Source organism: Muscardinus avellanarius (genome assembly GCF_963383645.1).
Source record: "Muscardinus avellanarius genome assembly, chromosome: 8".
In the NCBI taxonomy this organism is placed as follows: Eukaryota; Metazoa; Chordata; class Mammalia; order Rodentia; family Gliridae; genus Muscardinus; species Muscardinus avellanarius.
Window position 1 is genome coordinate 37,983,893 of NC_137794.1, and position 11,517 is coordinate 37,995,409.

The 11,517-nt window shown below is 41.0% G+C and overlaps 1 protein-coding gene across 2 annotated transcripts in view; it reads left to right on the plus strand.

Moving 5' to 3' along the window:
* Positions 1-245: 245 nt before the first annotated feature.
* The window catches only part of TMEM30A (transmembrane protein 30A), a gene marked incomplete at both ends in the record, with an annotated part of 36,333 nt that continues 25,061 nt past the window's right edge, over positions 246-11,517 (plus strand). For both annotated transcript variants that reach the window (XM_080699938.1, XM_080699939.1), the window contains one exon: positions 246-482. In XM_080699938.1, coding sequence (XP_080556064.1) covers positions 246-482 — 237 coding nt within the window. The remainder of the gene's footprint in view (positions 483-11,517) is intronic.

Consider the following 11,517-nt stretch of genomic DNA (forward strand, 5'->3'; position numbering starts at 1 on the left):
GTGTTTCCCTCCCCTTCCCCCTCCCCTGGTCCCTCGGCCTCCACCCTCCTTCCTCTCTCCCTCCCGCGGGCGCCTCCGGTCGACTCCCGCTTCCGGTCGGCGGCCGTCTGCGGAAGCGCGCCCCGCCTCTTCCGCCTCTCGGGTGGCGGTGCCGGCGGCGGCGCCTGCGCGGCTGCGCTCGGGGTCAGCGGGCGGGTCCCCTGGGCTGTCCACCTGCGCGTCGCCGAGCCGCACCCCGGGGGTCCATGGCGATGAACTATAACGCGAAGGATGAAGTGGACGGCGGGCCCCCGTGCGCTCCGGGGGGCGCCGCCAAGTCCCGGAGGCCGGACAACACGGCCTTCAAGCAGCAACGGCTGCCCGCCTGGCAGCCCATCCTCACGGCGGGCACGGTGCTGCCCACCTTCTTCATCATCGGCCTCATCTTCATCCCCATTGGCATCGGCATCTTCGTCACCTCCAACAACATCCGCGAGATCGAGGTGAGGGACGGGGCCGGCGCCCCTCCTCCGGGCTCTGCGGCGGTGACAGCGGCCCCGCCCTCCCCGGCTGCCCTCGCCTCGGGTTTCTTCTCTTTCCCTCTCTGCGGGTGTTCTGCAGGTGCAGTTTTGCCCTGTGCCCCTCCTGCTCGCCATTTACGCAGCCAGACGCGGAATGAATGTAGAAAGTCGAAAGTGGGCGAGGTGGGGAACGCTGCTTCCAGGGACGGTTTGTGTGGTTCCCTAGGGGTTAGGATGTTGTTCAACGAGGTGAAAAAGAGAAGTGAGGGAAAAGTTACGTCTAGGTGTCACTCCGAGGAAATCGACGGAGGCAAAGTGTCTTACCTGTGTGGGGATTATTCCAGGGCCGAGATGAACCCCCTGGCCATGGTTGGGAAAAGGACCCAAGAGTCATAGAGGTATCGATTTTCGTGGACAGCAGGGTCACATATTAGGACATATTAATGAAGCGTGCACAGTTCCTTAAATTCTGAGCTAATGTGATACAGGTAAAAGATAACCTGAAACTTCATTTCTGGTTTTGCTTTTGGGCAGCATTTATTAATAATTATGTCCCGTGTTCGTACTCCCCTCCCCCAAATTTTGCGCCCAGTCAGTAACCACACACAGGGAAAAAGTTGTGCGTGTTAAACATTTTACCAGTATTGTTTTTACTGCACATTTTACTTATGTAAGGCAGGACACAAAAATTGGGGAAAAACTTAAATTGGGGAGGCATTTTAATTTTTGTCAAAGCAGCAATCACAGTATCTATCCATCTGCATCTATCTGCAGTGGTGAGATGGGTTAATTGTGGAATGTACATGTTGCATGATGTCCAGTATCCATCATCTGCTCCGTTCTGTTTTCCTTCATATCTGAGGTGTTTGAAATGTCAAAAACTTATACCAAGTAATCTTTCTCTATATATGGTAGAACACATTTAAAAATTAAGTGCTGTTTATGTGTGTGATTTAATGGCACTGAGTTATTTATTTATTTATTTATTTATTTACTGGTACCAGGGATTGAATCAGGGTTTTTGTGTGTGTTTGCGCTACTGGGGATGGAACCCAGGGGCATTGTACCTCTGTTATACACCCCCAGCCCTTTATTTGTTTTGGTTTTATTTTGAAACAGGGTCTCCCTATGTTGCTGTGGCTAGCTTTGAACCAGCCTCTCAGTACTGAGATTACAGGCATATACTATCATGAGCACCAGAAATTTTGTTTTTAACTAGGGATAGGGCAAGAAACCTTGTTTCCAGTTTAATTTACAGTGTTATCTTTAAAAGGAAGATTGATATATTTTTAATTGTATAGAGCTTCCTTCAGTGTTAACAGTAATAGTCTCAATAGCATGATTAGTATTACAATCGTTTACTAAGAATTTATTTTCACCTTAATTGCTAAAGAACGTGTCATAGTATTTTTTTTCCGTTTGTGTTTTTATTTGTTTTGTAGTTTTTATCTCCCAAATAGTCTTGCAAATGTAGTCTAAAATGCTTCCAAATTCTAAAGCTGAAATGTTTGCCGTATGTCATGTTGGGCGCTCAAAAAGTTTGGGATTTGAATTGTTTTGGATTTCAGACTTTCATATTAGAAATGCACAACTGGTGAAGTCTATGGGAATACTCTAAAACCCCAAATACTCTGAAATCTGAGTATTTTGGTCCTAAGCATTTAGGATAATGGATACTCAACTTGTTCTCCCAACTACACTATGATCACGCATTATATCAGGATATGAGTAAAGTGGTGTAACGTAAAGACCATGGGCTGTAGCTTTGATCTGACAGAGTGGGTTAGGTTCCAGCCTAGCCACTTAACCAGCTCACATTCTTAGAAAATTTAATTTCTCTGAAGCTCACTATCTTCATTTCTAAAGTAGTAAAACAGTACATATCTTCTTAGATGTGAGGAATAGAAGCAATATAGTTAAGTCTGGCACTAAGTTCCTGTGATCCTTAGGCAGTAGATGAGAAATAGAGTTAGGTTGATATTGGACCATAGACTAGTTAAGAATATATATAAGAATATATATTTTGTGTGTGGTGCTGGGGATGGAACCCAGAGGCATTCTATCTCTGAGCTACACGCCCAGCCCGATTTTTTTATTCTTTAATTTGAAACAGGCTCTCACTGAGTTGCAAAGGGCCTCGCTTAGTAGCTGAGGCTTTCCGCAAACTGTGATCCTCCTGTCTCAGCTTCCCAAGTATTGGGATTACAAGCATGCACCATCACACTTGGCAAAAACTAGTTAAGAATATTATAAAATTGATACAAAAACCCAAATGTCTTGATTCCCAGTTTTTGATTTTTTTGTTTTTTCAGTGCTGAGGAATGAACCCAGGGGGCATTTTCCCTCTGAGCTATACCTCCAGCCTCTTTTTTTTCTTTGAAATAGGGTCTAAGTTGCTGAGGGACTCACTAAATTGCTGAGGCGAGCCTCAAACATGGGGATCCTCCTGAGTCGGCCTTCTAAGTTCTGGGATTATAGGGATATACCATCACACCTGGCTTGATTTCCAGTTAAGCTTTCTTGCTAAGATCCTTATTGCAATGATAGTAGATAAAGAAGAAGAAAGTAATTTAACATTAGAATTTTGAATCATTTTATTTAAACTTAAGATAGTAAGATGAAAGTAGCTATAATTTGGAATTTTATGTGAATGATTACTAAATTATCATGACATTTTGATAATATTTAGTATGAAAGTAAATATTTAACTTTAAAAACTTTTGGGCACCTAAATAAGTTTTTTTTTTTTTTTTTTTTTTTTTTACATTAAGTAGCTGGCAAAACGGAAATATCTTAAATAGTTCTCACGAGTAACCCTTATTTTAAGTTGCCTGAAGAGTTTGCTCACCTTTGTCCCAGCTCTTACTTTCTAGTTGGTGATTATAGGCATGTTTTTACTCCAGTTTCTTTACTTGGCAAGATTCAGATTCGATTATGTTTATTTATTTATTTTTGGTTTTGAAGGTTGAACCCAGCCGCATTCTACCTTCAGGCTACACCCCCAGCCCTGTTTTACTTTTTTTTTTTTTTAAATCAGGACTCTTAAATTGCTGAGACTGGCCTTGAACCTGCAAGTCCTCCTGTCTCAGCCTTCTCCTAAGTATTGGGATTATTGGCCTTTGCCTCCACACTCTGCTAGATTAGATTATCTCTAAGCTTCTATTCAAATCTAAAATTTTGTGACTTCCAATTTAATTGTGAGGTTTTTTTTAAAGTGTGGCAGAACTAGAGAAAATAAAAATTGTGAATAATTGGAAATTTTGTACCCACACAGACATGCAGTTGTGCGGAATACTCTAAGTTTTGAATATTCAATATGTAGAAAGGTGGTTCTGAATTGTGTCTGGAGTTATTAGAAAAACCTAAGGAGCTTTCCCAAAACACACATGCTTATTTCTGCATGAACTCTACTCTGTACCCTTTGGTGTTTTTGTTTTTGGTGCTGGGGATTGAACCAGGGCCTCTAGCATGTGCTGTACCACTGGGCCACATCCCTAGCTCCTCTACTCTTTAACCACTAATTTAAAGTATGTTGACAGTTATTAAAAGAAATTAGATAATGAGAATTTCTTGCCAATATTTGTTTCTGTACTCTAAGTTGGTCACATTTTTTTAAGCTTATTTTTGAAAATTTAAAAACCTCCTTGTGGTGTTAGTTCAAATCACTAGGGGAAAGGAGACAAATATAAGCGCTTAGTGTAAAGTACTAAGATCAGAGATTGAAAAAAAATGTATTTTTCGTACTAGGGATTGAACCCAGGGGCATTTTGAAACATTGTTATGCTACGTTGCCTGGGGTTTTGTTAAGTTGTTGAAGTTGGCCTGGAACCACAGGCCTATGCCACCAAACCTGCTCAGACATCCAAAGTTCTAGAGTAAAACTAGTAAATCATTCACTTTCTTCCAGAAGTGGTTACTAAAAAAATTGCTACTCTTTTAATTGCCTTGGACTACCCTGAAAAAGGTGTTAAGTACTTTTAAATGTTAATGTTTATATTTGACAGCTTGTCTTCTCCCAGTGTTAGGTTTACATGTCATTTAGTTGGTTTTAGATTTTACAAATTAAATAAAATGAGCTTTTAGAAAGCTACAACTGTTAATTTTATAATAAGAAAATATTTTAAATCCTTAGCACTGGGATTTACTAACTCATCTTCAATACAGCAAAGAATGAGAATTTATTTAATTTGGCAAAGGTGGGAGTCAGGCACATGTTTACACTACAGAGGTAATGATTTTCTTTTCTTTTTTTGGTGGTACTCTTTTTGGTGGTACTGGGGGTAGAACCTATGGACTTTCCACCTCCAGGCTATACTCCCAGACCTATTTTATATTTTATTTGGAAACAAGATCATAGCTGAGGCTGGCTTCGAATTTGTGCAGTCTTCCTGTCTCAGCCTTCCAAGTGCAGGGATTATAAGCGTGTGCCACCACGCCCAGCTGATGTAATTATTTTCTAGTTTAGAGCCCTTGGTGAAGCTGAGATATAGAGCTATCTTGAAAAAGATAATGGGGTTATTCTTCAAAAGCATTTATCAGTATTGTACCAGTATTGGCAAGAGGTTTCAAAATGTATTAATGTACCAGTATTGGCAAAGACTTCCAATTTTAAAATATATCTTTGGTAGTAAAGAAAGCCAGGAGTTCAGGAAAAAGGGCCTTTTTACATTTCTAAAGAGAGGCAAACTTCCTCAAGGATGTGAGGAAATCCCAGATGCCAGTTAAGCAACTTAACACATTTTGGAGTGTAACAAAAGGTGTGGGCGTCTGTGCCAGAGACAGAGCTGGCCCCCCTGCCCTAGAGGGGGTGAATCTGGTTGGGTTGGAGAAAGAGCAGGGTACTTGGGGTAGAGATAGGGCAGGATATCTACATATCAAAGGACCTGCCACAGACCTAGTCGGGCTGCCTATAAGAATACTCTGCATTCAGGGATTTTTTGGTGAATTTGTTCGAAACACCCCCCCCCCCTTCCATGCCACTCCTGAATGGCATGGGGCTGTAACTATCTTCTCTGTTTCTATCTTTAAATCTTCAGCAAGAGTCCGGGCTATTGCATATTTATCCTTAGCTCAGGACAAGAACCCATGCATTTTTTTGGTGGCTTTTTATTGGGAAAATTATTCCCAGGGGTCCAACAAAGGTCCCTGGGGACAGTTTCCCAAACCATAACATCTTCTCTCAAACTGTAACAAGTATGGAGTTACATAGTTTTGGATTAATGGCTAGGAAGCCTGCCACTTGGGAAGGCTGAGGGAAGAAGATTGCTTGAGCTCAGGAATTCAAAGCCAGCTAGGGCCATATATTGAGACCCTGTTGCAAAAAAAAAAAAAAAGACCAGATGAGGTTGTTATTCAAAGTGATATTCAGAAGGTAGCCAGGCATGGTGGCGCACAGGCGCACACTTGTAATCCCCTCGCTTGGGAGGCGGAGACAGGAGGATGGTGCAGGTTCGAAGCCAGCCACGCTGGCTTAAGAGACCCTGTTTCAAAAAAAAAAAAAAAAGTATGAAATAGGTCTGGGAGTGTAGCCCGGAAGTAGAAGGGTTTCCAGGAACCCCAGTACCATTAAAAAAAAAAAAAAAAAAAAAGGTAGAAACTAAGCTGGGACTAGTGGCATATGCTTGGGAGATTGAGACAGGAAGACCGCAGGTTTGCAGCTAGTCTCAGCTACTTTAGTGAGGCTCTCTGCAATTTAGTGAGACCCTGTTTCAAAACAGAGAATAAGCGGGGCATGGTGGCACATGCTTGTAATCCCAGCATTTGGGAGGCTGAGACAGGAAGATCGCAGTTTGAAGACAGCCTCAGTTATTACTTAGTGAGGCCCTTTGCAACTCAGTGAGGAGACCCTGTTGCAAAATTAAAGACTAAAAAAATAGGGCTGGGAGTAGGATTACCCTGGATTCCATCCTCAGTACCGCCAAAAATCAACAACAACAACAACAAAAACCACAGAATAAAAAATAGGGCTGGGTGTATAGTTTGGAGGTAGAATTCCCCTGGGTTCAATCCCCAGTTTTGCAAATGTAGAAACTAAGTATGTAGCTAGGCATGGTGACCCATGCTTGTAATCCCAGTACCTGGGAGGCTGAGACCGGAGGATCACAGATTTGAACCCCCCCACCCCTATTTAGTGAGACCCTGTTTCCAAATAAGAAATAAAATAGGCCTGAAGGTTTAGCTCAGAGGCAAAATGCCTCTGGTTAAATCCCCAGTGCCACAAAAAAGGAAGGGAGGAAGGAAGGAGAGAAAGAAATTAAGTATTTACTTCAAATAGACAAAAAATTTCAAGATACATAAAATATTAGCCCCCCAACCCATTTGATATACTCACAGCTTTTCTCTTTTCCAAACCTTAATGATTTCACTTACTTAATCCTGATTATTTTCTGTTTTCTTAACTTCTGATAAAGATATATTTTATCTTTTAACTTCTATTTAATTTGAATTTTTAGATTGCAAAATTTTAAGATTAAATTTTCATCAGTGTTTAGTAATTTTTATTTATACTTAACCTCTTGCTGCTAAGAGTCAAGGAAAGATAAATTGAGTGTGTGTAGGGGGGGTGGTATTGGGGATTGAACCCCCAGGCAATCTACTTCTGAGCTACACCCTCAGTCCTTTTTATTTTTTGTTTTGATTTTAGCCGAAGGCCGAGAATTGATTTTTTTTTCTTTTGAAACAGGGCTTGCTAGGTTGCTGAGGCTTTCCTTGAACCTGTGCTGCTCCTGTCTCAGCCTCCTAAATATTGGGATTATAGGCGTGTGTCACCATACCTGGTGATAAAATGCTTTTTAGAAATGATAAAGATTAGGTATTTTATTAAAACCTTTGAAGATTTTAATATTCAAATTGATCATAGTTTCTAAAATGCAGACCCTTGGAAATTAAGAGGTTTGGCTAGGCCTGGTGGTACACACTTATAATCCCAGTACTTGGGAGGCTGAGACAGGAGGATTACAGTTTCGTAGCCAGCCTTAGCTACTTAGTGAGGTCCTATTTCAAATCCCAGTTATTTTAAATGTTCCCTTCCTCCCATAGAATTTGCTGATAAGGAATGTACCAGTATTGGGAATGGCCTAGGAATATTTGAGAAAGCTCTGATTATTATATTTCAAAAATTGGTGAAAGGACTTGGTTTCTGCCCAAAAAAAAAAAAAAAAAGCAGGCAACTATTCCAATGTAAATTAACCTAGCTAAAGGTAATTAGCAAGTCTATAGGAGAGGGGAACTAGGACTTCCTGATCCTCATTCTAAAGACAGGTTTACATAATAATTGGATAATCTAGCTAGGATGGGAGGAGGGAGTTGACCTTTGACCATGACCTTCCTGAAAAGAGACACCTAGGTGGGGAAAGTACACCTTGGTGGGAAAGTAAGTGGAGGTACCTTACAGGGATGTTTACTATGAACAAGATGGAGGTCATGTGTATAAAAAGTCTGGTCCACGTGTTGTATCTCGGTGAATTCATTCGGCCCCCACCCCGCCACTCTTGAATGGCATGGGGCTGTAACTGTCTTCTGTATTTCTATATTTTTAATAAACTTCTTTAAATCTTCAGCAAGAGTCCGGGCTAATGTGTATTTATCCTTAGCTCAGGACAAGAACCCACACATTTTTATCTTTTTTTGTATTTTTTTGTGGTTTGAGGGAAATTGTGTCCAGGACCCTAACAGGGGTCCCTGGGGACAGTTTCCCCAAACCGTAACAGGGAACACTAACTGAATCTGAATTATGTGAAATGTTATCGCCCCCAAAAGAATTCCATTCTTTTCTTAAGTAGACCTACACTATGAAAAATCATATACAACTATTTTTACAATATTTTGAATTTCATCAATAAAAATAGATACAAGTTCTTCTAACATAAGAACTAACATAAAATTCTTGATCTTGGTCTGCAAAGCCTAAAATATTTATTTTTTCACCCTTTGCTGAAAAGAAATGCCTGCCCTTGGCTTACAGTTTTAAAGAAGCATACCAACAAATTAATAGCCAGGCAGGTGAGCATGCCTACAATCCCAGTACTTGGGAGACTGAAACAGGAGGATCGCAGGTTTGAGGCCAACCTCTGCAATTTAGCAATGTCCTGAGCAGCTTAGGGAGACCCTGTTTCAAAATAATAAATATGGCTGAAAGTATAGCTCAGAAGGGTAGAAAACTCCTTCCTGATTCAATCCCTAGTACCCTTCCCCCAACACACACAAACGAAACACCAGCAAATTTAGCATTTGCTACAAAATTATTAGTCCTTAATAATTCCTCAATAATAGTTTGAGGTAGGTGTAATGATCCCTGTTAATTGCTGTGTTCTATCTTTGCAGACTTAGTAGATATAAAATACCTTAGCTAAGTTTACCATTAATCTCGGCTCAGGTTGCATCATTCTTCATTTCTTTGTGAACCCAGATACATTTCAAGCAGCCTGAAAGAACTGCTTTCCGGTATTTTTACTTTCATTTCTATTTGTCTAAATTAGAACCTCTAGAAAGAACTCCAGAAAAATTCTTCAGTGTATAATAATCAGTTCAAGGAGATACTTAAAATGCCATTTTTTTTTTACTGAGTCTGATTAATACTTAAAATGATTTATCTTATTACTCAGCAATATGTTGAATGACCTGTTTAGGCCTTACATTGATTTCCTTTTAGATAAATTTACATTCAAAATGGAAGTTTTCCAGTCCTCTTCCTATACAGTTTAAAAAATGAATGTCCTTCAAATTCCTCCTTTCCCACCACATTAAATTAAATTTAGTCTTCTTTCTTAGGAGTAAGATGCATATTTAGGATTACCAAGAAATGCCAGTTTGATTTAGGATAACAGTTACAGTGACACATGCTTGTAATTCCAGCATTTGAGAGACTGAGACAGGAGGATCGTGGTTTGAGGACAGCCTCAGCTACTTAATGGGACTCTTTGCAACTCAGTAGGACTCTATTTCATAATAAAGAATAAAAAATGGGGCTGGGGGTGTAGCTCAGAGGTAGAATGCCCCTGGGTTTCATCCCCAGTACTGCAAAAGACATTATTTGTGTGTGTGTGTGTGTGGGGGGGTGCCGGGGATGCAACCCAGGAGCGTTTTACCTTTGAGCTATACTCCCAGCCCTATTTTTTAGTCTTTTAAAAATTATTTTATTTTATCTTATTTTACCGGTCTCGGGATGGAGCCCAGGGGCTTTCGACCTCCAAGCTACACCCCCTGCTCTATTTTTTATTTTTTATTTTGAAACTGGGTCTCACTAAAATTGTGGAGGAGCCTCACTAAGTAGCTGAGGCTGTCCGCCAACCTCGATCACCACGCCCAACCTTTTTTTAAAATTAATAAATTTATTTATTTTTGTGGGTCTGGGGATGGAACCCAGGGGCATTCAACCTCCGAGCTATACCCCTGCCCTATTTTTTATTCTTTATTTTGAAACCAGGTCTCACTAAATTGCAGAGGGGCCTCACTAAGTAGCTGAGGCTGTGCGGAAACCACTATCCTCAGCCTCCCGAATGCTGCGCCACCACTCCCGGCCTTTTTTTTTTTTTTTTTTGAAACGGTCTCACTGAGTTATTAAGGGCCTCACTAAATAGCTGAAGCTGTTGGCGAACTGCGATCCTCTGGTCTCTGCTTCCGGAATGCTGGGATTAAAAAAATTATTATTATTATTATTGGTCCGGAGGATTTGAACCCAGGGACATTTTACCTCTGAGCTATATTCCCAGCCCTTTTTATTTATTTATTTTAAATTTCAAACTAGTATATCACTAAGTTGTTAAGAGTCTTGCTAAATTGCTTAGACTACCTTGAACCTAGGATCTCCTCTCTCAGTTTTCCAAGTACTGGGATTGCAGGCGTGCCCCACAGCTTCTGGGAAATATGATGTCTTTTAAATTGACCTCCATGATTCCTAAGAAAGGTGGGAATAGATCCATCATATGATCCAGCTATACCACTCCTGGGTATCTTTCCAAAGGGGCTGAATTCAGAGAACTACAGCAACATATGCATACCTATGTTCATAGCAGCACAATTCGTAATAGCCAAAATATGGAACCAACCCAGATCTCCATCAACAGATGAATGGATAGCAAAACTTTGGGAAATACACACAATGGAATTCTATTCAGCCATAAAGAAGAACAAAATTATATCATTTGCAAGAAGATGGAAAGCCCTGGAGAGCATTATGTGGTACTGAGGATGGAACCCAGGGGCTTTTCTACCTCCGGGCTATATTCCCAGACCTGTTTTATACTTTTTTGGAAACAGGGTCCCACTAAGTTGGTGAGAGCCTAAGTAGCTGAGGCTGGCTTCGAACCTGTGTGATCCTCCTGTCTCAGCCTCCCCAGTGCTGGGATTACAAGCGTGCACCACCACGCCCGGCTCAGGGTTATTATACTTTTTAAGTGAGATGTGTATATTAAGTGCTCATAATGCCTGACATTTAGTATGCATTTTAACCATAGTCCATATAATATTGTCCATATCAGTATGGCTCTAGTTCTTAGCCTTATCTCATATCCTTCCTACATGAAAAATCCCAAACCAAGCGTGATGGTGCATGCTTATAATCCTAGTACTTGGGAGGCTAAGACAGGAGGATGCAGGTTCAGGGCCAGCCTCAGTTACTGAGTGAGGCCCTCTGCAACTTAGTGAGACTCTGTTTCAAAATAAAGAATTAAAAAAAAGATCGGCTGGGTTGTAGCTCGGAGGTAGAATACCCCTCAGTTCAAAAATCCATAAATCCAAAATGTTTATGCTTATTTTCTTTTTCTGTTTTTCTTTTTTTCTTTTTTCGGTACTAGGGATGAACCAAGGGGCATTCTACCTCCAAACTCCACTCCCAGCTTCACTAAGGAGCTAAGGCTGGCCTTAAACCTGCGATCTTCCAGTCTCACTACTGGGATTACAAGCATATGCCACCACACTCATGTCTGTTCCCCACTGCCATGGTTCTGTTCGAATCCTTTGTTCTTTTCAGTAAAATAATACTGGTCCAAGCCGGACATGGTGGCACACGCTTGTAATC